This window comes from Amphimedon queenslandica, unplaced genomic scaffold (genome assembly GCF_000090795.2).
Source record: "Amphimedon queenslandica unplaced genomic scaffold, v1.1 AMPQUscaffold_13108, whole genome shotgun sequence".
Taxonomy (NCBI): Eukaryota; Metazoa; Porifera; class Demospongiae; order Haplosclerida; family Niphatidae; genus Amphimedon; species Amphimedon queenslandica.
In genome coordinates, this window is record NW_003546656.1 from 64146 (window position 1) to 88443 (window position 24298).

The 24298-nt window shown below is 36.3% G+C and overlaps 9 protein-coding genes and 1 long non-coding RNA gene across 13 annotated transcripts in view; 5 read left to right on the plus strand and 5 right to left on the minus strand.

Annotated features, from left to right (window-relative positions):
* Positions 1 to 854, minus strand: part of LOC109585161 (uncharacterized) — a 4264-nt gene extending 3410 nt beyond the window's left edge. Inside the window, exons 1-4 of the mRNA XM_020001147.1 lie at positions 729 to 854; positions 511 to 677; positions 310 to 463; positions 3 to 139 (exon numbers count right to left, since the gene is read on the minus strand). Coding sequence (XP_019856706.1) covers positions 3 to 139; positions 310 to 463; positions 511 to 677; positions 729 to 831 — 561 coding nt within the window. The 5' untranslated portion in view covers positions 832 to 854. The remainder of the gene's footprint in view (positions 1 to 2; positions 140 to 309; positions 464 to 510; positions 678 to 728) is intronic.
* A 129-nt stretch (positions 855 to 983) lies between these two features.
* LOC100634286 (thioredoxin-like protein 4A) lies at positions 984 to 1624 on the plus strand. The gene has a single exon (XM_003389258.3). The coding sequence runs from the start codon at positions 1091 to 1093 to the stop codon at positions 1517 to 1519; it is 429 nt and encodes a 142-aa protein (XP_003389306.1). The 5' UTR covers positions 984 to 1090; the 3' UTR covers positions 1520 to 1624.
* Positions 1625 to 1688: 64 nt separating this feature from the next.
* On the minus strand, positions 1689 to 2931 carry LOC100634408 (cilia- and flagella-associated protein 58-like). Its single transcript, XM_003389259.3, has 3 exons — positions 2178 to 2931; positions 1895 to 2017; positions 1689 to 1840 (listed from the first exon to the last, which is right to left on the minus strand). The coding sequence occupies exons 1-3, from the start codon at positions 2874 to 2876 to the stop codon at positions 1751 to 1753; spliced, it is 912 nt and encodes a 303-aa protein (XP_003389307.1). The 5' UTR covers positions 2877 to 2931; the 3' UTR covers positions 1689 to 1750.
* Positions 2932 to 2953: 22 nt separating this feature from the next.
* Positions 2954 to 14920, plus strand: LOC100635409 (DNA damage-binding protein 1-like). The gene is made up of 31 exons (XM_003389267.3): positions 2954 to 3054; positions 3152 to 3373; positions 3529 to 3639; positions 3830 to 3978; positions 4030 to 4105; positions 4154 to 4258; positions 6128 to 6241; positions 6451 to 6606; positions 6717 to 6800; positions 6952 to 7068; positions 7134 to 7236; positions 7305 to 7383; positions 7446 to 7554; positions 7672 to 7724; positions 7775 to 7909; positions 10706 to 10866; positions 10910 to 11017; positions 11147 to 11307; positions 11408 to 11454; positions 11520 to 11615; positions 11684 to 11782; positions 11900 to 12024; positions 12085 to 12255; positions 12325 to 12419; positions 13594 to 13695; positions 13743 to 13805; positions 13849 to 13961; positions 14006 to 14091; positions 14310 to 14502; positions 14574 to 14697; positions 14752 to 14920. The coding sequence occupies exons 2-31, from the start codon at positions 3164 to 3166 to the stop codon at positions 14833 to 14835; spliced, it is 3429 nt and encodes a 1142-aa protein (XP_003389315.1). The 5' UTR covers positions 2954 to 3054; positions 3152 to 3163; the 3' UTR covers positions 14836 to 14920.
* Positions 7962 to 10649, minus strand: LOC109585166 (TNF receptor-associated factor 6-like). Of its 4 annotated transcripts, none has more exons than XM_020001153.1 (2): positions 10240 to 10649; positions 7962 to 9517 (listed from the first exon to the last, which is right to left on the minus strand). In XM_020001153.1, exon 2 carries the CDS (start codon positions 9476 to 9478, stop codon positions 8204 to 8206), a length of 1275 nt encoding a protein of 424 aa, XP_019856712.1. In that variant the 5' UTR covers positions 9479 to 9517; positions 10240 to 10649; the 3' UTR covers positions 7962 to 8203. The 4 variants fall into 4 exon arrangements, with proteins under 4 accessions (XP_019856712.1, XP_019856713.1, XP_019856710.1 ...); XM_020001154.1 differs by having other exon boundaries at positions 7962 to 9490; positions 10235 to 10649; XM_020001151.1 differs by having other exon boundaries at positions 10235 to 10649.
* A 52-nt stretch (positions 14921 to 14972) lies between the features above and the next one.
* LOC100635535 (uncharacterized) lies at positions 14973 to 17557 on the plus strand. Its single transcript, XM_011408044.2, has 8 exons — positions 14973 to 15167; positions 15221 to 15415; positions 15668 to 16607; positions 16666 to 16779; positions 16837 to 16919; positions 17029 to 17128; positions 17187 to 17271; positions 17334 to 17557. Exons 1-8 carry the CDS (start codon positions 15073 to 15075, stop codon positions 17423 to 17425), a joined length of 1704 nt encoding a protein of 567 aa, XP_011406346.2. The 5' UTR covers positions 14973 to 15072; the 3' UTR covers positions 17426 to 17557.
* A 697-nt stretch (positions 17558 to 18254) lies between these two features.
* On the plus strand, positions 18255 to 19386 carry LOC100634535 (uncharacterized). The gene is made up of 4 exons (XR_898174.2): positions 18255 to 18424; positions 18485 to 18973; positions 19055 to 19191; positions 19275 to 19386. It is a non-coding gene; the product is annotated as an uncharacterized LOC100634535 (long non-coding RNA).
* On the minus strand, positions 19366 to 20688 carry LOC100635660 (uridine phosphorylase 2-like). Its single transcript, XM_003389269.2, has 6 exons — positions 20517 to 20688; positions 20259 to 20414; positions 20089 to 20203; positions 19971 to 20041; positions 19792 to 19927; positions 19366 to 19741 (listed from the first exon to the last, which is right to left on the minus strand). The coding sequence occupies exons 1-6, from the start codon at positions 20607 to 20609 to the stop codon at positions 19458 to 19460; spliced, it is 855 nt and encodes a 284-aa protein (XP_003389317.1). The 5' UTR covers positions 20610 to 20688; the 3' UTR covers positions 19366 to 19457.
* Positions 20689 to 20717: 29 nt separating this feature from the next.
* LOC100634659 (uridine phosphorylase 2-like) lies at positions 20718 to 22455 on the minus strand. Its single transcript, XM_003389261.3, has 6 exons — positions 22249 to 22455; positions 22008 to 22163; positions 21762 to 21876; positions 21598 to 21668; positions 21214 to 21349; positions 20718 to 21167 (listed from the first exon to the last, which is right to left on the minus strand). The coding sequence occupies exons 1-6, from the start codon at positions 22339 to 22341 to the stop codon at positions 20878 to 20880; spliced, it is 861 nt and encodes a 286-aa protein (XP_003389309.1). The 5' UTR covers positions 22342 to 22455; the 3' UTR covers positions 20718 to 20877.
* A 63-nt stretch (positions 22456 to 22518) lies between these two features.
* LOC109585162 (peroxisomal membrane protein PEX16-like) overlaps positions 22519 to 24298 on the plus strand; it is a 2053-nt gene continuing 273 nt past the window's right edge. The window contains exons 1-7 of the mRNA XM_020001148.1: positions 22519 to 22672; positions 22728 to 22775; positions 22901 to 22983; positions 23572 to 23708; positions 23761 to 23951; positions 24011 to 24124; positions 24184 to 24256. Of these exons, the coding sequence (XP_019856707.1) occupies positions 22519 to 22672; positions 22728 to 22775; positions 22901 to 22983; positions 23572 to 23708; positions 23761 to 23951; positions 24011 to 24124; positions 24184 to 24256 (800 nt within the window). The remainder of the gene's footprint in view (positions 22673 to 22727; positions 22776 to 22900; positions 22984 to 23571; positions 23709 to 23760; positions 23952 to 24010; positions 24125 to 24183; positions 24257 to 24298) is intronic.

The window sequence follows — 24298 nt, forward strand, 5'->3', positions numbered from 1 at the left end:
GCTAATGGTATTAGTGAGACCCCAATAATCAAAGGGACAATAAGACCAAGCGTCACATCAACAGTAAAGAATGGCCACAGCTCTCCTCGGAGTGAAGTGTGACTCTCATAAACAAACATCAGGTTCAATGAGAGCAAACCTAACACAAAAGAAAGAAGGTTTATTCCACTAAATGTATTACCATCAATTAAAAAATTAACAAAAGTTTTGTCAAACATGAAACTAATTCCAACGAAAATTTTAAAAACAAATATTTGAGGCTATATTGAAATAACCAGCTATATTTTTGATTATAATGACACTACTTACCAAGAAGCAATCCCAAGTTAAGGCCAGTTATGCTAATGTACACTAGAAGTATTCTTGCTGCATTGAAATCTCTTACAGGTTGCTCTGGTATTGTATTAGGTATTGAGCGAAGTCGTCCTGAAGCACTTAGTACAGAAGATCTCAATAATTTTACCTAAAATAGCTATTCAATTATTTTAATGATATATAATATAGCAGTACCTGCTCTTGCTTTACAGACTCTACCCATTTTACAGTAGATACGAGCAGTCCAGTCTCAGATATGGAAAGAAAGAAAGCAAAAAAACCTGCAACTACTTGAAAATAAAAGGATATGGTTGGATGGATGATTTTCTTTCCAAAAATGGCCACTAATAAACCAGCAATGCCTAGTACATTGATTACAGAATTGTAAATATCTGAAAGTGTGGTGACCATACTTGTCAGAATGAAAACTGCCAGCAAGATTCCAGCAACAAGCCCCCAAGGCCACGGAGCTTTTGGTCTCTTCCTATCAGAAACATTGCTTGCAACTTCATCCATTGATGAGCTGTTGTGTGAGAGCTGATGTGACTTTCAAAGTTTGGGCGGGGCTCATGATTATTATGGTATCATCAATGAATAATAGATCAGATAAATCATTATTATTCATTGGATACCGATAGGCGTGGTCTAGACGACTTATTAATTGATGGGTGGGGTAGTAGGCGTGGTATCTAACAAATTCTAAAACGTTGGCTTGTCGTTGTTGTTTGTGTCTATTTTTTAGGGAAAAAGAAGACAGCTCGTCCCTCTCCTCACTATGTCTTACATGTTACCTCACCTACACAATGGCTGGCAAGTAGACCAGGCAATACTAGCCGAAGAGGAACGAGTAGTTGTGATTAGATTCGGTCATGATTGGGATCCAACCTGCATGCAAATGGACGAAATACTCTACAAGATAACAGAGAAAGTCAAAAACTTTGTTGCAATCTACCTTGTCGACATAACCGAAGTACCAGACTTTAATAAAATGTACGAACTCTACGACCCGTGCACTGTCATGTTTTTCTATCGTAACAAGCACATTATGATTGATCTCGGAACCGGTAACAATAACAAGATAAACTGGGCACTTGACGACGAACAAGAAATGATTGACATTGTTGAGACGGTGTATAGAGGTGCTAGTAAAGGGCGTGGTCTTGTCGTCTCTCCAAAAGACTATTCTACTAAGTATAGGTACTAAAAAGAATACTTTCATGTCGTCATGTATTATCATCAGTATTGTTGTTTTTAATTAATAATTATTAGTAATTTAATTGATGTTAATTTAAAAGGCTTGACAGTACAATATTGCTGAGAAGCGTGATAAGGCGAACCTTCGTATTAATAATCATTTTCCGCAATTAATAGAGTTTTTTGCTTTTGGATTTTTATTTTAATAACTATTACATAATTGATTGTCATTGTATTAAACTTATACTTCAATTTTTATGTTTTGTATTTCTTCTACACAGTCTTGTATCTGTTTTTCTATCTCCGTCTTTTTGCTTGTCAGTTCTTGAAGCTATTATTAAAAAAACATAATTAATACTGGGTTTAGTAGCATTGTGAAACGAACCTTGTTCTCCTGCAGTTGGTTGATTTTCTGCTTAGCTTTGAGATTGGTTTGCAAGGCATCATGTTGCACCTTTAGCTCTCTCATGCTCGCTAATCTCATCGTCTCTTGCTTTACTGTTTTAGTCTGAAAAAAGAAATTGCATCAAGTTGGTACTGCAATGACACAATGTACATGCAGTACATCACTTGCAAATTCAAATTGTGCAAGGATTTAATGTATGGTACAGCTTTTTATAAAACAATATCCTCTATAGTGTACTGTACATACATTATAGACTCTATACCTGTTTCTGTTTTACTTCTATTGCTCTTTGAAGTGACTGTATCTCTTGCTTTCTGTTTGCAAGAGTTTGATTCAGTTCTCTCTTGTGCTTTTCAAGTTCTTCATTTGACTGGGAAACTCGTGCAACTTCATTTGACAGTCCAGCATAGCGTGACTTCAAACTTGGGCTCAGTCTTGATAAGAGTGACTCTTCATTTCTCAACTGGTTTGCACTGCTAGACCTTATCAAGTCAGCAAGATATCTTTTCTCTTCTTTGCACTCGAGCAGCTCTCTCTTTAATTTTGACATCGATTCCAACTTGAGGAGGACTCTATGCTTACGTGTCATTCTAACTGCTAGTCTCTTCCTGCAAGGACTCTTCAGCCATCTTAGATAACGTCTCCTTTGACCTCTGCACCTCTTCTTTCCTCTTAGACCTAGTGTAGACCCATTAATGTACGTATCCCTGTCCATCATTACAAGAGTGATGGTCCTAGCCTGGTCTCCCCACTTATTAAGGGAGTCTAGTATAAGCTCAGTTTGATTCATGAGTCTAGAGCAACCATTCCACACCTCCAGGAGTACCTGAGGCTTGAAGCGACGAGTGGTGTTCGAGAGTCTCTGGATCACTTCTCCAACTCTTGTGCTCGGGTATACATCATCAACTATTTCCAAGGACTTGTTCACTTTGATGTAAATGGACGCTCTGCCTCCTGCCATAATCTCAACCTGGAGCTGCACATTCAACCAGCCCCACCCTAGAAAACAATCATATGACCACGCCCTAGGCACACCCAATAGTACATGTAGGTGGATCGATTGGACTCTGCAAACTAAAACCTCGTGATAACTTGACTTTCTTCTACTACTGGTGCCATACCGGTATATATAGTTTACAGTAAGTTATTATTGAGTATCATGCAATACTAGTATTCAATTTGTACATTTTAATAATAAATTATTCATCTCTTCTCTGTGCATTGTGCATTAATTAGAAATAGAGGAACATGAGTTATAATTACATCGTCACTGCCCACAAGGCAACTGCTGTCCCTCTCTCTGTTACGGGGAACTTTACGGGGCCGGATGACCTCAACCTGATCCAGGCTAAGGGTAGCAATCTTGCCGTGAGTCTTGTTACGTCTGAGGGTCTCAAACCAGTTCTTGATGTTGATGTGTTTGGACGAATTTTAGCCATTCAGTTGTTTAGACCTCAAGTAAGTTAGGAGGAGTAAGGGGTGGGGCTTACGAACCTTTTAAAAGTGATATTACATACACATGTACATGTACATGTATTTTGCATATTTGCTAGGGAACCAGGGACATTTTTTAATTGTTATGATCTTTATACATGTATGTGTATATTTTATAGGGGGAAAGGATGGATTTATTGTTTATATTGACAGCAAGATATCACGTAGCTATTGTTGGCTATGATCCTATTGCCAATGATGTTTTAACTAGAGCCTATGGAGACATTAAGGTTGGTTTCTTCTCTCTCTCTTTCTCTCTCTCCCTCTCTCTCTCCCCCCCTCTCTCTCTCCCCCCTTTCTCTCTCTCCCCCCTCTCTCTCTTGCTATGTACTACTTTTCTTTTGCTATCTTTTCCCTACATGTTTAGCTGTACATGCACATATTATTAATCTCTTCTTCCTATCCCTTCTCTCCTGTTAGGAGCGTGTTGGCAAGCCTACATTGGGTAAGAATGTAGCAATGGTTGATCCAAGCTGTCAGCTAATTGCCCTCCATCTTTATACTGGCCAGCTCAAAATTGTACCACTTCAGTTTGACTCTGGTTCACCACTCAAAGCCTTTAACATAAGGTTTGTTTCATGTCACATGATAGTCACATGAATGTGTCCATGTACATGTAGACTTGAAGATCTTTACATCACTGATATCCAGTTTCTTCATGGAACCGAAAACCCAACAATCGCTTACATTTCTGAAGTTGGCTCATTACATTATTCATTGTATAATGGTTATTAATATTATTAGGAGCCTTCAGTTGCTACTGGACGAGTTTTAAAAACCTTTGTAATATCTCAGAGAGACAAAGAGTTGCTCCCCGGGCCTTGGAAGCCGAATACCATTGAGGGACAGGTGAGCTCCTTAACCATTGTATGACTATACACTGCAGGATGAATGTACCTTTTTATGTACACTGATTTATTAAACAGCTTTGCAAATTTCTAAATAATACATTAATATGTATCAGTCTATCAGAAAATGTAATAAAAATTAGGTGTGAATTGAAGATAATTTTTAGAAAAACCATGGGCTCTACTATAGCCTATGCTATTTTTTAATTTGGCTCATTTTTAAAATGCCCATAACTTGAAAAATATTTGTCGGAAACAGCTCAAACTTTCTACATAGCATAAGGCCATCAATATGCATCAGTAAATGTAATAAAAATTAGGGGTAATTTCGGAGCCATTTTTCTGAAAAAACCATGGGCTATAGCCTTGGGTATTTTTTTAATTTTGGCATTTTCTTAAAATAGTTGTAACTGGAAAAATTGAAGCTGGAATCAGCTCAAACTTTCTACACAGCATAAGTACATCAATATACATCAGAAAATGTAATAAAAATTAGGGGTAATTTCGGAGCCATTTTTTAGAAAAAACCATGGGCTAATAGCCTTGGATATTTTTCAGAATTTTGGCATTTTTAAAAAATAGCAGTAACTGGAAAAATTAAAGCCGGAATCAGCTCAAACTTTCTACACAGCATAAGTACATCAATATGCATCAGAAAATGTAATAAAAATTGGGGGTGATTTTGGAGCCATTTTTTAGAAAAAACCATGGGCTATAGCCTTGGGTATTTTTCAGAATTTTGGCATTTTCTTAAAATAGCAGTAACTGGAAAAATTAAAGCCGGAATCAGCTCAAACTTTCTACACAGCATAAGTACATCAATATGCATCAGTAAATGTAATAAAAATTGGGGGTGATTTCGGAGCCATTTTTTAGAAAAAACCATGGGCTATAGCCTTGGGTATTTTTCAGAATTTTGACGTTTTCTTAAAATGGCTGTAACTTCAAAAATTGAAGTCGGAATCACTTTAAACTTTCTACACAGGATAAGGACATCAATGTGTATCAAAAAATGTAATAAAAATTTGGCGTGATTTCGGAGCCATTTTTTGAAAAAAACCATGGGCTATATATAGCCTTGGGTATTTTTCAGAATTTCGGCATTTTCTTAAAATGGCCATAACTTGAAAAATTGAAGTCAGAATCAGCTCAAACTTTCTACACAGCATAAGTATATCAATATGCATCAGAAAATGTAATAAAAATTAAGGGTGATTTTGGAGCCATTTTTTAGAAAAAACCATGGGCTATATAGCCTTGGGTATTTTTCAGAATTTCGGCATTTTCTTAAAATAGCCGTAACTCAAAAAATTAAACCTGGAATCAGCTCAAACTTTCTACACAGCATAAGTACATCAATATGCATCAGTAAATGTAATAAAAATTAGGGGTGATTTCGGAGCCATTTTTCTGAAAAAACCATGGGCTATAGTACGAGGAATTTTTCAGAAATTCGGAGTTTTTTTTTAAATTGTCATAACTTGAAAAATTGAAGTCAGAATTAGCTCAAACTTTCTACACAGCATAAGTACATCAATATGCATCAGTAAATGTATTAAAAATTGGGAGTGATTTTGGAGCCATTTTTCTGAAAAAACCATGGGCCTTTGACTTGGCTTTTTTTCAAAAACTGGCTCGTTTTTACAAATGCTAATAACTCGAAAAATATTTGTCAAAATCAGCTCAAACTTTTTACACAACATACATGGAAGAACATGAATGTCATTTTATCAATGATAACAGCTAAAACACACTGTTTACTGAGACTGAACATTATCTAATGCTAATCCTTTTTATGTTTACCTAGTATACAGCGACTCTGGTCTGACTATCACTTGTTCATGTATAATGTTATTGTGTCATTTTGTAGGCTAGTTTATTATGTTCGGTTCCCAGTCCTTATAACGGGCTCATTGTGGTTGGAGCCGATAGTGTCGCTTATTTCAATGATACATCACACACTGTTGATCCGATTGTTATTAAGGTGAGTGGGCGTGGCTTACTAAATAATTAATTCTTCGTAATGAAATTGACCAGTATGCAAACTGGATAAGTAGGGGAGTTAAATTTATAAAAAATAGCATAAAGTGAAAACATAAACTGTTTTAGGAAAATTAGTTCCACATTACATTTACAGTATCTGACCACTAAGGACCATATTATGTATATAATATGTGACCATATAATCCTTAGGAGTCTGTTATATCTTGTATTGAACCTCTTGATCATTCTCGCTATCTTCTTGGTGACTTCCGTGGACGACTACTGACGCTGTTCCTAGAGTTTAGTGAAGAGATGGAGTCTGGCATGACCAATATTGTTAATATGAAGCTTGAAGTATTAGGAGAAGTATGTACATGTGATATTAGTGTATGTACATGTATCTATAATCCTATTAGTGTACATGGATGATGTAGCAGTGTATTACTTCTCTAATATTGTGTCCTTTTGTATCTTAGATTAGTATACCACACACTTTATCTTATTTGGATAATGGAGTTGTTTTTGTCGGTTCCACCAAGGGAGATTCACAATTAGTAAAGGCAAGCTCACAATCCCTTTCTTTTTTTAATAACTTATTATTTTATCTCAATTTCTACTTATTTTTTCTTTCTGTGCTGTCATGTACATGTATATGTTTCACACATCTCTCTCTCTTTTGCTTTATTCCTCTCTTCTTTTTCTTTCCTATAGTTATCTAGCAGTCCTCTTGAAAATGGTGGCTATATAGACGTGTTGGAGAGTATGACTAATATAGGCCCAATACTTGACATGAGTGTTGTTGATCTTGATAAGCAAGGGAGAGATGTGGTAAGTCAAAGACATATTAATGCCCTCTCTCTTTACTTTCATCTTTCTCTCTCTCTCTCTCTTAGTTAGTTTGTTGTTCTGGTCTAGGTAAAGATGGTGCCTTAAGGATAGTTAAAAGTGGTATTGGCATCAATGAAGCTGCCTCCATTGACCTCCCTGGCATTAAAGGTACTAATAAAAGCCCCACCTGCTTCTACTCCCCTCCTTCCCTCCCTCCCTCTCCCTCTCTCTTTTAGGTATTTGGTCATTAAAATGTGCTGGTAGAGAAGATGAACTTGATGATACTGTCGTTTTAACGTTTGTTGGACAGACAATGTAAGGAGAGTGACTATTATTATGTACATGTACATGTACTTTTATCTTATTATTATTTACAGGGCCCTCAGACTGGCTGGTGAGGAAGTAGAAGAGACAGAGCTGCCTGCTCTTGTTACAGACCAACAGACTTTCTATTGCTCCAATGTCACTGGTAATGCTATCATACAGGTACAGTAGCATATGGATAAATGAATGATGTCCTTATTATCATCTGGACTGACATATTGTTGATATTCTATGATATTTTAATTTTCTATGCCCTTCCTCTCTTAACTACACATGTAGATAACTACCAAATCCGTTAGATTAATGGATGACAAGGCAATGGAGCTGATCTGGTGAGATTATTTCCAAACAATCTCTAATTGTTTCTCTCTACTTTTGTTAGTGATTGGTCACCTCCTGATGGGCGTGGAATATCCACAGCTGCATGTAATTCCTCTCAGGTCATGGTAGCTGTTGGCTGTGACCTTTACTACCTTGAGGTCAAGCCCGGCTCTCCAGGGGAGCTCCTACTAATCAGGTAAATTAAATGATTTTTTAAATAAATAATAATAATTATTATATAATCTTAATGTAATGAGGATAAAATAGCTAAAAAATAATAATATTAATCTCTCTTTGTGTGTTTATTTCGTTAATAAGACCTGTTGCTAAAAAAACAATATTGTTATTATTATTATTATCAAGGCTCTCTTTCTAGATTAACTGACAAAATTTTTATGCGATAAATAATGATAGTTCTATTATGTATATGTGTGTGTGTGTGTGTGTATCAGTTTCTATATCTGAGTATTAGTCAATACCATAAGCTCCTTCAGTCATTGGTGATGTCTTCGATGGCCTGGGCCAGCCACGGACGAGTGCTCTCCGAAACTACTTCGACTTTACTGACACGAAAATATATGGAGTCATCTTTCAGATATTGGCAAGCGTACACTCTCCCTCTCTCCTCCTCCTCCTCCTCTTCTTCCTCTCCCTCCTCCTCTTCTCTCCTTGAGTACTCAAGCTCTGATTGTGCTATGAACCGGCTCTTACCCAGCCCTGTCACTCCTATGTTTGTCTGTGTTTTGACGCGTCCATTGTAATTCTTGATCTCTCGACTGCTAAAGGTTATTTTCTCGCTGTAGTGGCAGCTGTCCTCTAACTGGTTGAGTATCTGAACGTGTATAGTCCCACGAAAAGGCCACTCTAGCTTATGGTCGTGATCGCTCTTCATGAGGTAGACGTAGAGCGATATGTGCGAGCCCCTCACTTCAGAGCAGCCATTGGTGTACACTCTGAGACACATCTTGTAGCCTCCTTGATGTGAGTAAAATGGCGGACTCCGCCAGTCTTCATCGTCCTCTTTTAGGTCAAAGAAATTGCTTAGCTTGAAGACAAGCGGCAGGCTAGAGTTTTGTAGGATTATTTCGTTCTTGAGTGATGATAGTTTAGACCGAACCGAGTCCGTTTGAGACTCAAGCTTCTTCTCTACGTGTTTCCTGATTTCCTTCTTGTGAGTTGTGTGCCCTGCTTTTAGCTCCCTTATAGAAGCCTCGAGATGACTAGCTCTCTCCTTCTGCTCATCGTTATTCTCTTCTATGATCTTCTGTAGCTCTCCGACGTGTTTCACAGCTAGCTTGAGGTGATGGCGTAGGCTAGTATTCTCATGCTCCTCTAGATCCTTTCTAAGAGGACGGACAGAGCAGCCAAAGACACTGAAGGGACAGGTCATGTTGGCATACTCACAGTGGGAGAGGTGAGTATCTAACTCTCTCAAAGCTCCCCTCCAGCTACAGCCATCATCTCTCTTAAGACAAGCGACTCTGAGCGAGTTTATTTGTCCAGCAGTTTTACGGTCCGGGAAAGAGTCTGGCTCTTCTTCCCGACAGTTGGCACAGCGGAGTCTCCACTTGCTCTGTGACTCCAGCTCGCTAAAGCAACTCTGACAGTATATCTTGCCACAGCATGAGACCTGCTGTGGTTCTCTAGCAACCAGGTGACATATCGGACAGACCACATCCGAGGGTGGCTCCTCCAGAAAGAAATAGTCATAGCCTCCTAGTGATGTTCTACTGTTGTCACTTTCTTCTTCAAAATCAAGATCCATTTTGAAGAGCAACTATTTGATGAGAGAATAGATCACTTACTGTGAGAAATAGAGAGGGAGGGAAAGAAAAAGGAAATAGAGTAATTTTAAGGTTATGCATGAACAATTATTACAAACTTATACACTATTGGATCAGTGGTACTGTGTCAAGTAGTAAATACTAATTCTGATAGAGTGGGACAGTTACTACAATCACTTTTAGAGGACTGATCACAAGATACTAGTAAATACCAGTGGTTTGTATGCATTGTCAGCAATATTGAGTATTAGTATTATGTAAATCAGTATTTTAGAAATGAAGAAGAGAAGTATGTATATATATATATAATACTATGTTACGTCTATCATTGTTTTATAAGTGGGGGGAATAGGGAGGTTTCAATCAATGATGTAGTTAAAAAGAAACTCATTATTAAGGCAATGGTAGTTCCCATCTAGTTCTCAGTCTTTCTTAGTCATCGGTCTAATGCAATGTCCGACACCATGTTCCATTGAAAGGATGTACATGTATATACCATCTGTGTTAATGATGGATTGCCAATTTAAATAGATGGACATTAATTAGTTTGCATCAATACAGCGATACAGTTGGCATTAAGGTAGGCAAAGGACTTATTAGCATTAACTAGAGGAATGGGAAACGTATCTAAGGGCTTTAAAAAGCGCGGGCTCTGTGCTTGTAAAAAATGTCAATTCTTTTTACAAGGCGTTTGTGTGATATCATAATCTGGGGCAACACAAAGTCCTGGCGTTCACCTTACGCTGTGTGAGAGGACTGGACTTGGTGGCTTGTGTTCTCGAGACTTAGCTGCTTCTGGGCTGATGCAATCTAGAGTCCCAATGGAAACAGATGACTGATCGATCCTCCTTCTCCAGTGTTTAGTGTTTACATTGGTTAATTAGCAAGCGGATGTGGGTGTGGTTAACTTGTAATTAACAATTTTTGACGTGGGTTTATTGCTTCTAATCTTTTCACTATCTTTTTGCATAATTCCTAGCTCGTGAAAATAAGTCATGTTATATGTATGCAATTTTTACATGCAAGCATACCATTTTGAATTAATAAAGCACCAGTAGCTATTATAATTCACATTTGAAAATAGAATTTGAAGCATGCTTTTGAGATGAATGCTTGTCTAATTAGCAGGACACAGTGATAACATTCGCATGTAACTGTTATAATAAATATTTTTATTTATTATTAATTTTTCTAATAATTTTTTGTAGCCACACTACAATGTCACACGAAGTTGCCTGTCTTGATATAAATCCTTTATCTGAGGCTGGTACCTCCTCTCTCTGTGCTGTTGGCCTCTGGACTGACATATCGGTTCAGATACTCAACGTACCTCAGTTTGAGCACCTCTTTACCCAACCACTTGGGGGAGGTACAGTGGGAGGAGTCAATGGGTGTGGTTTATCATTTATTAGATATTATCCCAAGATCGGTCCTAATGGTTGAATTGGGTGGAGCCTGTTACCTCTTATGTGCACTAGGTGATGGATGCTTGCATTACTACACGATGGATTCTGAGACTGGTATGAAGTATGAGAGCTTGAGTATGAGAGTATGAAGTATGGGTATGAGAACATGAAGTATGGGAGTATGAGTATTAGTGTAGAGAGAATTTAGTATGTGAACAGGATTTATTATAGATTGTATTGTAGGTCAGTTACGAGGTGGTAAGAGAGTGGTGTTGGGTACTAAACCGATTGTTCTCAAACAGTTCAAGTCTGATGGTGTAACCAGTGTATTTGCTTGTTCTGATCATCCAACAATAATTCACTTCTCAAATCAGAAACTTTTATTTTCAAATGTCAATGTGAAGGTACATGTACACATTACATGCATACGCAGGGTTTTCAGTCCTTCTTCCTGTATTCTTTCTTTCTTTCTTTCTTTCTCTCTCTCTTTTTTTTCCTTTTTAGGAAGTTAATTACATTTGTACACTAAACTCAGAAGCTTTTCAAAATAGGTAAAATAATATTATGTGTACTTTAATTCACTTGAACTAATCTTCTCTTCATCATATGAATCCAGTCTGGCACTAGTTGATAGCAGTACACTGATATTTGGTTGTGTTGATCAGATCCAAATGCTACACATTGAGACTATACCTCTTGGAGAATCCCCTAGGTATGCATTACATTGCTTTAAAACCTCTACTACTACTACTACTAATATTATTGTTTCTCTCTTTTTAGGTGCATAGCCTATCAGGAATCCAGTCAAACATTCCTTGTTGGTGGATATAGGACAGACAAATCCGGACCTGATAATACATACACACCTTCTAGACAGAGGTATATGCACTTCTCATTATTAATCATTTACATTACATGTTGTCTTCAATTTCAGTGTTTTTATTTGTCATTATTATTACTATTATTGTTTTGACACACACTTACTCTCTTTAATAGTGTTAGTACAAGGACCAGTAATGTGTCAGTGGCTGTTGTCCCTCCTCAGTTGAATATTGAGGAGTTCAAGTGTCCCCAGGTTGAGATGCACTCTCTTATTCTTTTTGATCAGACAACATTCGATGGTACATACCTTTTCACTTTAAATAACAGTAGAATTATTAGAGTCTTCTTTACTCTTATAGTAAGTCATGTTTACCAGTTGTGCCCACAGGAGCATATTCTTTGTGTGACCTCGTGCAATCTGACAACAAATGATGAAGAAAGAAGTGTTTATGTTGTGGGAACTGCTCTTGTTAAGCCTGAAGAGAAGGAGTCCAGCACTGGGAGAATACTAGTCTTTGCTGTAAACTCCGGTTAGTGAGCTGTGCTGTTTTGTTTTAGTCTGAAAGTGATATCACGTTGGGGTTTGGTTTTGATTTTAGGAAAGCTGGAGTTGTTGCATGAGAAGCTTGAGAATGGTGCTGTGTTTCAAGTCTTGGGATTTAATGGGAAGATACTCAACAGTGTCAATAGCGGAGTGAGTTAACTAATTCTTTTCTACATAGCATAAGGATGTCAATATGTATCAGAAAATGTAATAAAATTGTAGATGATTTTTGGAGCCATTTTTTGAAAAACCATGGGCTATATATATAGTACAGGGAATTTTTCAGAAATTCGAAGTTTTAAAAAATGGTCATAACTTGAAAAATTGAAGTCGGAATTGGCTCAAACTTTCTACATAGCGTAAGGACGTCAATATGTATCACAAAATGTAATAAAAATTAGGGGTGATTTTTTAGCCATTTTTCAGAAAAAACCATGGGCTATAGTACAGGGATTTTTTCAGAATTTTGGCTTTTTCTTAAAATGGTTGTAACTTAAAAAATTAAAGTCGGAATTGGCTCAAACTTTCTACACAGCATAAGGACATCAATATGTATCAGAAAATGTAATAAAAATTTTGAGTGATTTTTTTAGCCATTTTTCAGAAAAAAACCATGGGCTATAGTACAAGGATTTTTTTTCAGAATTTTTGCGTTTTCTTAAAATGGTCGTGACTTGAAAAATTAAAGTCAGAATTGGCTCAAACTTTCTATATAGCATAAAAACGTCAATATATATCAGAAAGTGTAATAAAACTTTTGGGTGATTTTTTAGCCATTTTTAGAAAAAACCATGGGCTATAGTACAGGGAATTTTTCAGAAATTTGGATTTTTAAAAAATTGTCATAACTTGAAAAATTGAAGTTGGAATTGGCTCAGACTTTTTACATAGCATAAGGGCATCAATATGTATCAAAAAATGTAATAAAAATTGTGGGTGATTTCGGAGCCATTTTTCAAAAAAACCATGGGCTATTATAGTACAGGGAATTTTTCAGAAATTTGGAGTTTTTAAAAAATGGTCATAACTTGAAAAATTGAAGTCACAGTTGCCTCAAACTTTCTACATATCATAAGGGCATCAATATCCATCAGAAAATGTAAGAAAAATTGGGGGTGATTTTGGAGCCATTTTTTAGAAAAAACCATGGGCTAAGCCTTGGGTATTTTTCAGAAATTTGAAGTTTTTAAAAATGGTCATAACTTTAAAAATTGAATTCAGAATCGAATCAAACTTTCTACACGTAGTTTGAATAATAACTTGTATCAATCTCTTTTAAATTGTCTGTATCTCCACCTTTCCTATTATTCTTCTTTGTCAATAGGTATTTGTTAATGCTCTAGTTGATGGTGCATTAAAGGAAGAGTGTGCATACAAGAACAACATACTGGCTCTCTACCTCAAGACAAAAGGAGATTTTATACTAGTAATTTATTAGTTATATAATTATAATATCCTATTTATTAATTTTAGGTTGGTGATATATTGAGATCATTAAAGTTACTTGTCTATAAAGAAGAATTAGGCCTTGAAGAGGTTATTATTATTATAATTATCGAATTTTTAACTTTCTTTTTAGATTGGTGTTGATCATAACATTTCTCCTTGTTTCTGTACTGCCATTGAAATGATTGATGATGAGAATTACCTAGGAGCTGATGGGAGGCACATTTTCATATGTCAGAAAAACACGTGAGCCCTTCCACTCTCCGCTACCTCTTTACTCTCTTTCACAGTGAAGCTACTAGTGAAGCAGATCTATTGTACATGGTTCAGCCTTCTAGAATGTATTTTGGTGACAACGTCAATGTCTTCAGTAGAGGTAAGCGGAACAGCATAGACACATACACTGTTGCATGTATGTAAAAAGTTTAAACTGATTCCAAAAAAACCAAATTCTGGAGTTATGTACATTTTAAAAGCATATTTTATGTAGCTTATAGTTTTAAAAATTTGCTGTTTTTGGCTCTTATTTTAAAATACATCAAAGTTGACATACCAGAGATTAAGTAGCAAAAATTATATTTTCTCTTCTAATAGGCTCTTTTGTGATGGATCACCCTGGAGCTGGTGCCTCCTCCCTATTGCAAGGAAAGCCAATCCTCTTTGGTACAGTCCACGGGGCCATTGGCCTCATTGGTACACTGAATATGGACACATACACTCTACTCTCCAAACTCCAACAAAAGATGGCCGCCAATATCAAGAGCGTTGGGAACATAGAACATGAGATGTATCCTTTGAAATTAATTTTGCTTCATTTTTGTTGTTTTTCTTAGCTTCTCTTTCTTTCTCTCTTCACAGATATAGGTCATTTTCAAATGAGCATCGTAGCAAACCTTTTGCTGGTTTTATAGATGGGGATCTTGTTGAAAAGTTTCTTGAGCTACCTCGACCACAGATGAGTCAAATTGTTCAGGGAATTAAGGTAGGAGAGAGATGATGATAATAATAATGAATTATTTTTAAAATATATTTTTAGACGACAGATGTTACTGGGACAGAAGTTGATGTATCTGTTGATGACATATTGAAATTGATCGAGGACTTATCTAGACTTCATTAATAATAGCATTAATAATAATAATAACAACGAGTATTATTATTATTGATGTTTGTTTTTACACAATAGAACTAAACTGCTCATTTAATATTCATTAAAATTAATATTGATTAAATGCGTGGGTGTGGCTAGACTACTAGCCACGCCTCAAGCTAGCTTTTTGCACGCTTTCTGTGTGACAGGTAGCAAGCAACTGTTAAAGTGATTTTTCTCTGTTTCTACGAAGAAGTAGGGAAAGCAATGCAGGTTTCATCCTCGAGAACGTTAGCTTTTCAATGCTATAATCTTTTCTTAGTTCAACGGGCAGCACTACTAACCACAGGACGTAGTGTAAAGTGAGTGGATTTTATGAAGTAGCCACAGCTGTTGTCACCCTTCCCTTTTCTAGGTCTCAAAGTACTACTGTTAAACGTATGGTCAGTGCCTCTAGATGGAGGGAGGACGAAAGAGAGAGGGGCTCTAAGGGCAAGTGGTGGAATGGCTGGGAGAGAGCACTACAATTGACTTATTTCAGATACTGCCTGTATGCTGTGGCTGTATTTATGTGGGACAGAGAAAGAGTATCTAACTCTCAAGCAGAAGCGTAAGTAGAGCATGTGAGAGAAAAAGAAAAATAGTCCTTACATGTATAATAATGCATGTAAATTTTTACGATCATAAAAAATTATTTACTATTGTACATGGATGGTTTATCTTGTAATCATAAAAGTGATAATTGCCATGAATGGACTATATACATGTACTGTACACATGCATTATATCATCTTCACTTGATGCATCTAATGTTACACATGTACTACATACTGATATTAGCTATTGACCCTATTTTCTATAGATGTTACAATAAGTACAAACATAAGCACAATATCCAGGACAATACTGAAGACCCATCCTCTTCTACTTCTCCTCCTCCTCCTCCTTCTACTATTAAACCCTCTCCTACTCAAACTAAACCATTTAAATCACAAACTATTGATGTTCAAGGAGTCTTCATGGAGCTTGAGTCAAACTGCAGCACAGGCAGGCATGGTAATAAAAAAAGTAGCAAAGATGGCCAGGATAGCAAGAATGCTCCTCGTGTTGAAGATAAAGTCAAAAGAAGACGTTTTTTGTCAAAGGGCTCTTCCTCTTCTTCTCATAACGAAACTGCTGCAGATGATGTAATGAGCAAAGACGGTCAAGGAGACAATGCTAATGGAGGAGTTTGGAAAAAACTAAGTGAGATTGGTCAAGCTACTGGCTCTTTCTTTTCAAATTGTTATGATTATCTTTCCTCTTTGGCATCAAAGTCACCTCCTCCCACTCAGCCTGCCACCCCTTCCAGTGAGAGAGTACAAAAGGATCCTCCTCCAGTCAGTCAACCAGAGACTGAGAAGAAGAGAAGTGGACTTGTCTCCCATTCAGCCATTACTGCTGATGATGCAATGGAAGCCACTAAAAATGCTTCATCGGGAGAGGCCAAGAAAAAAAGTAGCAATAAAATGGTTGACATATCAAATGAGACTAAGAACTTGAGGCATAAAGCAAAAGCTCCTTCAACTAGTGATAAAGCTAGTAATGGGGCCACTGAGAACCAGCCAGATGGCAGGCAACTGTCACTAAGAGAAGCAGTACCCGTAGAGCCTGCTGATCCTGTGCAAGATGGCTGGGAATTTGTAGTGGAGCAAGACGAATGCAAAGTATATTCAAAGTTTTACAAAGACACTGGTCTGAAGCAGTATAAAGTGATAGGGTCATATGATGACATTACTCCTAGAGATTTCCTTGATGTACAGGTCAGTAATGGAGTGAGAGAAGGAGAAATATTAGCAGCTCCTTGATTTATTTGCTTAGCTTGCTGGTCATGAAGAAAGAAAGACATGGGATGCCTATGTCATTAAACTTGATACAATAGATACAGACACACACACTGGTAGTGAAGTTGTTCATTGGATCATGAAATTCCCAGTAAGGGATTGGAGCAGTGCCACAAATATGTGGATGATTTTTTGTTTCTTCCATTAGTTTCCATTGTCAAGTAGGGAGTATGTATTTGTTAGAAGAGCGTGGATCAGCCCCAATGAAGATGCAGCTGTCATTATTAGCAAGTAAGAGAGAGAGAGGGATGGAGGCAGGTAGTCTTTCATTCCCTTGGCAACTCTTAGAATATGCCTCTTTGTTACTATAGCAATATACATATTATAATTCTAATTTCAGAGCGGTTGATCACCCAGCTGCTCCAGAGAGCAGGAAGTACGTAAGAGTAAAGAGCTATTACAGTGAGATGGTTATAAAGCCTTACTCATCTGTGGATGAGGTGAGATGCCTGTGTGTATATTATTATTGCTTTATTTATGGTATACATGCACGTGTAGCTTGGATTTCGCTACGAACTGACATATTTTGATGACCCAGGTGTCTACCTGCCTTCATCAGCCCTCAACTGGGTCAGCAAATCAGGTAATGACAAAGAAATGTCATGTATGTATGTACTTTGAATAATGCTCTCTCTGTCTCCTTAGCAATGCCTGATTTTCTTAATAAAATGCATGCAGCTGCTTTACGGAAAAGTTCCTCATACTCAAGTAGCCGACAGCACAAGAGTGCAGTATAAAATACATCGACTATAATGTTTGACAATCATTCTCTCTCCAGTCATTCTTTCATCCACCATTATTCAAGAATTAAAATTATTTTATTATTTATTATTATTATTTATTATTATTATTATGGACAACTGAATGAATAATGTAAAATATTAATAACTATAATTTTTAATTCGTTATAATTATTATTATTATAAATAATATTGTTTGTTTGTTTGTTATTAGTGAGAAGTATTTACAATTAAATATAAAGTTTATGATTTTAAATTTTAACCATCGATGCTCTTATAACAGTCTTTGTTTTCTTGAGTGTGTCCATAATAGTCTTTACCATATGTGGGCCAGCTTCAATATTGCACACCAAATAACTACAAGATCACATGACAATAATAATAATAATAATAATTAATAATGATACAATAATACTGTCTAATCTGTCTTTGTTTTTATTATAATTAAAACAATAATATTTATAATAATAATAAAATAATAATAAATAATCACATGATTACAAACCCCCACCCACTCACCTCCCTTCGTCAAATGGTGCTTTGTGTGCTACCATGCGATAGGGTAGTTTCCGATGTCCAAGGTACTGGATTTGTCTCAATAACGCTCCTTCGTTCAATATGGTCGTTGCTGCAGTTCTAAATGCATTCTTTAGTTGGTCTCTTGGCAATGATTTCAAAATGATTGCAATCTCATAACGGACCATCTAGAACATTAAAAGAAAGAAACAACAAAAATAAAATTAACAGGAAAAAATAATGATCATTGTATGTTTGCTTACATTAAAATTTTAATTTTTCTTTGTTATTTTCTTGTCGTTTAATTAGAAGAGATCCGGTAGATTTTCTAATAAAATGGCTGCCTTTGGGAGCAAGATTTGTTCTCCATCTCTTCTTGTTTACAGAAGACTGAGGCCCGCCCCTGCACTTCTCAATAAAGTAAAAAGATCAGGAAAAATATCTATGACACTACTGCAGCAAAAGCCTTCGGATGTAAATGTAAGCTAAGTTAGCTAACTTTGTCATTATGGCATTTATGCATGTTTTGTGTGCTAGCAGGTTTCAGTTTCAGCTTTGGTTCAGAAGTTTTCCACGTATGAAGTAGCAAATCGATGTAAAATGGACAAGAAGGAATTGACACTCAAACCACTTTTCACTTTCCCTGATTAGGACTAGGTGTAGTCAGACTCCTCCTCCATGAGAAAATCAAGTTACTGTTAGAACAGAGTCTGGCTACGCTAAAACATGTTTATTTTGGTAAAGGATTTCATGTTAATGTCAACATAGATGGATAAGTTTATTATTTTTATTTATGCATCATTAGAAATCAATCAACTATCAAGTTATTAATTGATGGGCGTGGTCGAGCTGTTATTTATCTAAAAAAACAAAATGGCTGCCGCATTGAGGAGATTTTGTTCCCCTTCTCTCCTCTCTTACAGAGGATTGAGTACCGCTCCTGTACTTTATACTAAGGGAAAAGGTGCAGAAGAGCCTGTGAAGAAACTGTTTCTTGATAAACTGGCAGAATTTAAAAGTCAAGGAAATGTAAGATGTATGACACCAATGTGTGAATAAAATAATAAAACAAAAGACACTATATTTATGATTTTATGGTATTTTTCTTAGGTCCCAATGTCTGGTTCCATCAAGAAAGAATACGACGATCAAGTAGCAAGACTCAAGCGTGTATATGGAGCAGATAAAAATGACTTGTCAAAGTTTCCAGACCTTAAGAGCCAATGAGAACTACTGAACTAGTAAAGGTAAGTCAAATCCACAATCTCATAATGAACTTACATGCATCCTCAATTTCTTCTCATGATATTCTCTCTCTCTCTCTCTTCAGAATAGGTTACAGTTATAGGACTCATAACTAATGTATTCTATTACAGTATTTATGTAGTGTTTGGACTTATTTGTTAAGAAGTTGACAAAAATTATAGCAATTTTGATAGCAACTTTTATTATGAACGAGTAGCTCAGTTATTTCACCATAATCAGCATAGGTGTAGCTAAATATACATTGTATCTAATAGTTTCCAGCCAGCTTTCCACAAATGTAATCACACACTAAATTTTGTGGTCGTTCCTGATATGAGGCATAAACGTCAGGTGGTATATCCACTTGATCTCCTTCAAGTCTATTAATTAATGTCACACAGACTATTGCACACTTGAATCCAGCTTTGTTGCAAAGAGAAGCTAAAGCAGTCGCTTCCATTTCAATGTTTGAAACACCTTTCTGGTGTATTTCTTTTAAATAAGCAAGTTTTTCTTCTGTTGTGCAGTCACAACAAGCTGCATTTGTCCTTCCTAGGATTGAAAGAGAGAGAGAGGTAAAAAGCAAGTGAGTCATTGAAAACCTTCATAAAAGTCATCAGTACACATAGTTGTCCCAAGTGTCGTTATAAAGGTAGTATTAGTTTGTGCCTTGAGGATCTCATCTGCTAAAGGTTTGCTCATAACAGCTGGTCTTTGAACTCTCTTACCCAAAATAATCTACCAAAAATAATATTGATTTTGAACACAAAATAACTCTAACTATTTTGTGTTGTTCTTCAACGTAGTCATTCACAGCCCTATCAGTAATTACTACAGTACCAGCAGGCAAACCTATGAATTAGAGTAAAATGTACCAGTATATGTACATGTAATGAAACCTAATCCAGCACTGGTGCCAATTCTAATGATGACAGGATCTACAGCTTCAGCATAATGGAGGAGTTTAAGAATCTCATGAAGTAATATGGTAATTGAGGGAACACCCATACCATGCTAAAGGATAATGGAGCACTTAAATGATATCACAATAAAATATAGTCTCACTTACATTAACAGATATGACTGGTCCAATTTTGTAAAAGCAGAACCTGTCAGTCCTGGTCATGTCCAAATGCTGCAGCTCAGTCTGTGGGTGATTGATGGCTTTTGCTATTTTCTCAGCAAAAGACACCATCCTCTTTGAACTCCCACCCATTACAACAAACTAGGAAGAAACACAGGTTCAGAATTAACATATTGTATGCATTGTATCTTGTATTGTAGCACAGTAGCTACTAGCTAGTCTAATTATAAATATTCAATGTACCTTTACATCTCCAAATATTTTTTTTGCATCCTCTTTACTGTACCCAATGTGATAAAGGAAATCATAGGGAAGTGTCTCTAATTGAGGATTCATTGTGATTTGTGATTGCAGCAAACTTCTTCAATTATTATACTATAGCAGTCTCTAAAAAAATCAGCCACACCCTCGTTAAGGCAGCCTCCCCGCCTACATGAACATCAATTTTCATTAAAAATTAAAAATAAATTCTATGATACAAAAATAGCACAGGAATAAATATAAACTCTAATTTCTACTAATAAAAGATGGATAGCAACGTCTTTTCTAATAATAATAATAACTATTCTAACACTAAGTTATATCTACATAGCACACATTGTATCTAATAGTTTCCAGCCAGCTTTCCACGAATGTAATCGCACACTAAATTTTGTGGTCGTTCCTGATATGAGGCATAAACATCAGGTGGTATATCCACTTGATCTCCTTCAAGTCTATTCAGCAATGTCACACAGACAATGGCACACTTGAATCCAGCCTTGTTGCAAAGAGAAGCTAAAGCAGTTGCTTCCATTTCAATATTTGAAACACCTTTCTGGTGTAGTTCTTTCAAGTAAGCAATTTGTTCTTCTTTAGTGTAGTCGCAACAAGCTCCATCAATCCTTCCTTGACCTGAGAAGAAGAGAGTTGAACTAAAAGTGAAGAACTAGTTGAATACCTTCATAAAAGTCATCAGTACACATAGTTGTCCCAAGTGTCGTTATAAAGGTAGCATCAGTTTGTGCCTTGAGGATCTCGTCTGCCAAAGGTTTGCTCATAACAGCTGGTCTTTGAACTATCTTACCCAAAATAATCTACCAAAAAATATAATTTTAATAATCAATGAGAAAATATATATACTGTAGTAGCAATAGGATACTCTACAATTCACAGATTATTTTGCATGATAGCATCAAAATGCTGATGCACGTATGTATAACAAACAATTCTCAATCCATGATTAAACTTGCAGCATGTGACAACACTATGGTATGCAATTATGCATGAATACTATAATAATTATGCTAGCTGTCAGCAAGCTATAGGCATTATTTAAACCAACCGTTTCATGTTTTTCTTCAACGTAACCATTCACAGTTTTATCAGAGATCACTAGAGTACCAGCAGGCAAACCTAAAATAAGACACTAGAGTAATGTACATGTACATGTACAATGAAACTGCCCCATCAAATCTTAATCGTACAAGCTTATTAGTAATTACGTACCTAGTCCACCACAGGTACCCATTCTAATGATGACAGGATCAACAGCTTCAGCATAATGAAGGAGCTTGAAAATCTCATGAAGTAATATGGTAATTGAGGGAACACCCATACCATGCTAAAGGTAGAGAGAGCCAGTATTTAAAAATTCAATTAATATGTCATACTAATTAAAACATGCATGTACATGTAATTAGACACATTAACACTAACAGACAATGCTATGTATACATATACAGTCTCACGTACATTAACAGATATGACTGGTCCAATTTTATAAAAGCAGAACCTGTCAGTCTTGGTCATGTCTAAATCCTTTGGCTCAGTCTGTGGGTGATTGATGGCTTTTGCTATCTTCACAGCAAAAGACTCCATCCTCTTGGAGCTCCCACCCATTACAACAAACTAGAAGAAACACAACAAGACACTATCATATTGTATTGTACTGCAGTAGCTAATTATAAATACATATATACACACGTAAGCTTACCTTTACATCTCCAAATAGTTTTTTTGCGTCTTCTTTATTGTACCCAATGTGATAAAGGAAATCAGAAGGAAGTGTCTCTAAGTGAGGGTTCATTGTGTTTGTGTCTTAAAAGCGAGCTTAAAAGCTTTTGTTTAGTCTTATCTTGCAAAGAAGATGCGTTGTTAAAGGTCACACCATAGATGGTCACACGAAATTCACGAATTCACAGCTATGCGCTGGGCGTTATTTAGAAACCAGCCACACCCTCGCATGTATTTCTGAGCTGCAGACATGAGTGTTCCTAATTCTACTCCTAATTCTTCTGCCAATTTCCTCCAAACCTTACAAGACTTGATGAGACGATATGAAGATGCCATCATAAAAAACCCATCACTTGCAACTAGGACAGAATCCATATTGAAGTTTGCCAGTTACATAGTACCAGGTAAGATCATTAAGATAATCCTCTGTTCTTTATTTGGAGTTCTATTCTTTTGAAGGATATTTCAGTGGAGGAGGAATAGGGGCTCAACGATTATCAGAGCTTGGTAGGCAATATAATGCATGATGTGTGTGGGTGTGGTTTAGCAAGAATGATTTGAATAAATGATTAATATTATTTTGTTGAATATTATTATTATTATTATTATTACTGTGATTTTTTTTCTTGCAGGTTACTGTATCTCAAATCTTTACAAATTACTCAATGACTATGTCATTTCTAAAAGATGTCACTCGTCAACGAAAATAAATTATGTAAGCATGATGGGTTACAGTACAGGGAATATTTCAGAAATTTGGAGTTTTTAAAAATGATTATAACTTTAAAAATTGAAGTCAGAATGAGCTCAAGCTTTCTACACAGCATAAGTACATCAATATGTATCAGAAAATGTAATAAAAATTGGGGGTGATTTCGGAACCATTTTTTGGAAAAAACCATGGGCTATAGCCTTGGGTATTTTTCAGATTTTTGCCATTTTCTTGAAATGGCCGTAACTTGAATAATTGAAGTCAGAATCAGCTCAAACTTTCTACACAGCATAAGGACATCAATATGTATCAGAAAATGTAATAAAAATTGGAGGTGATTTCGGAGCCATTTTTTGGAAAAAAATCATGGGCTATAGTACAGGAAATATTTCAGAAATTTGGAGTTTTTTTTAATGGTCATAACTTGAAAAATTGAAGTCGGAATTGGCTCAGACTTTCTACATAGCATAAGAGCATTAATATGTATCAGAAAATGTAATAAAAATTTGGGTTGATTTTGGAGCCATTTTTCAGGGCTGTAGCCTATAGTATAGGTATTTTTTTAAAGTTAATCTTAGTAATGTTTTGTAGCTGCCATTACCCCAGCAACGGTTGCTGTGGTTACTGGCTCTCATGGAAAATACAGAAGTTGTCTTGGAGCTTTTTGGCGATTATATTTATAGAGACTTTGGTAAATGGGTTGTAATACTGTGGATGAGATTGATTAAGTAAGAAGCCTCTTATTTTATTATGTCTTTCCTTTACATAATACACACATAGAGCTATCATGCAATGTATCGTTATATTCAAATATCGCTCGTGTATACTAGCATCTCCTCCTGTACCAAGCGTTGAGAGAAATGAAGCTACTCTCAATCAAACTAATACAATACAGCAGGAGCCTCATGATGGCCAGCCAGCTGCTTATTTAGGTCAGAGGACAGGGAAAGTCATTCGCTCAATACACTCAGGTAATATGAAAATGATTTCCTATTGACCACGCCCTCAGATCCCCGTATCCCATACTCAGAATTGCAAGTGGTTGAGACTCAGACTGGTACCAGGAATAGGAATAGAGATTCGGAATTGAATACTAAGCAGCTTGTCGCCGAAGGACTGCACATTTCACGTCCTCTCGTACACTGTCAGTTGCTAATAATAAATGGGTGTGGTCACAATTATTATATTAATCTGTTTGGTTAGTGTTTTCAATGGTATTGTTTCAGGAGTCGTCATGGAAGCCCTGGCTTGTATCTCTTGCAATGGACGTCATCAGGTATGGCATTTATTTATTCATTTATTTGTTTATTTATTTATG

Excerpts from the sequence above, each read along its gene's own strand:
- LOC100634286 (XM_003389258.3), top strand. The coding sequence starts at position 1,091 with ATGTCTTACATGTTACCTCACCTACACAATGGCTGGCAAGTAGACCAG.
- LOC100634408 (XM_003389259.3), bottom strand. The coding sequence starts at position 2,876 with ATGGCAGGAGGCAGAGCGTCCATTTACATCAAAGTGAACAAGTCCTTG. Across the intron at positions 2,018-2,177 it reads TAGAAGTAAAACAGAAACAG|ACTAAAACAGTAAAGCAAGA; the intron begins GTATAGAGTCTA and ends TTCTTTTTTCAG. Across the intron at positions 1,841-1,894 it reads ACCAACTGCAGGAGAACAAG|CTTCAAGAACTGACAAGCAA; the intron begins GTTCGTTTCACA and ends TTTTAATAATAG.
- LOC100635409 (XM_003389267.3), top strand. The coding sequence starts at position 3,164 with ATGAGTTATAATTACATCGTCACTGCCCACAAGGCAACTGCTGTCCCT. Across the intron at positions 10,867-10,909 it reads TACCCAACCACTTGGGGGAG|ATATTATCCCAAGATCGGTC; the intron begins GTACAGTGGGAG and ends ATCATTTATTAG. Across the intron at positions 13,696-13,742 it reads CAAAAGGAGATTTTATACTA|GTTGGTGATATATTGAGATC; the intron begins GTAATTTATTAG and ends TATTAATTTTAG.
- LOC109585166 (XM_020001153.1), bottom strand. The coding sequence starts at position 9,478 with ATGGATCTTGATTTTGAAGAAGAAAGTGACAACAGTAGAACATCACTA.
- LOC100635535 (XM_011408044.2), top strand. The coding sequence starts at position 15,073 with ATGCAGGTTTCATCCTCGAGAACGTTAGCTTTTCAATGCTATAATCTT. Across the intron at positions 15,168-15,220 it reads ACCACAGGACGTAGTGTAAA|GTCTCAAAGTACTACTGTTA; the intron begins GTGAGTGGATTT and ends TCCCTTTTCTAG. Across the intron at positions 17,129-17,186 it reads CTTACTCATCTGTGGATGAG|CTTGGATTTCGCTACGAACT; the intron begins GTGAGATGCCTG and ends ATGCACGTGTAG.
- LOC100635660 (XM_003389269.2), bottom strand. The coding sequence starts at position 20,609 with ATGAATCCTCAATTAGAGACACTTCCCTATGATTTCCTTTATCACATT. Across the intron at positions 20,415-20,516 it reads AAATATTTGGAGATGTAAAG|TTTGTTGTAATGGGTGGGAG; the intron begins GTACATTGAATA and ends GTTTCTTCCTAG. Across the intron at positions 20,042-20,088 it reads TGGCACCAGTGCTGGATTAG|GTTTGCCTGCTGGTACTGTA; the intron begins GTTTCATTACAT and ends TCTAATTCATAG.
- LOC100634659 (XM_003389261.3), bottom strand. The coding sequence starts at position 22,341 with ATGAACCCTCACTTAGAGACACTTCCTTCTGATTTCCTTTATCACATT. Across the intron at positions 22,164-22,248 it reads AACTATTTGGAGATGTAAAG|TTTGTTGTAATGGGTGGGAG; the intron begins GTAAGCTTACGT and ends TGTTTCTTCTAG. Across the intron at positions 21,168-21,213 it reads TACTGATGACTTTTATGAAG|GTCAAGGAAGGATTGATGGA; the intron begins GTATTCAACTAG and ends TCTTCTTCTCAG.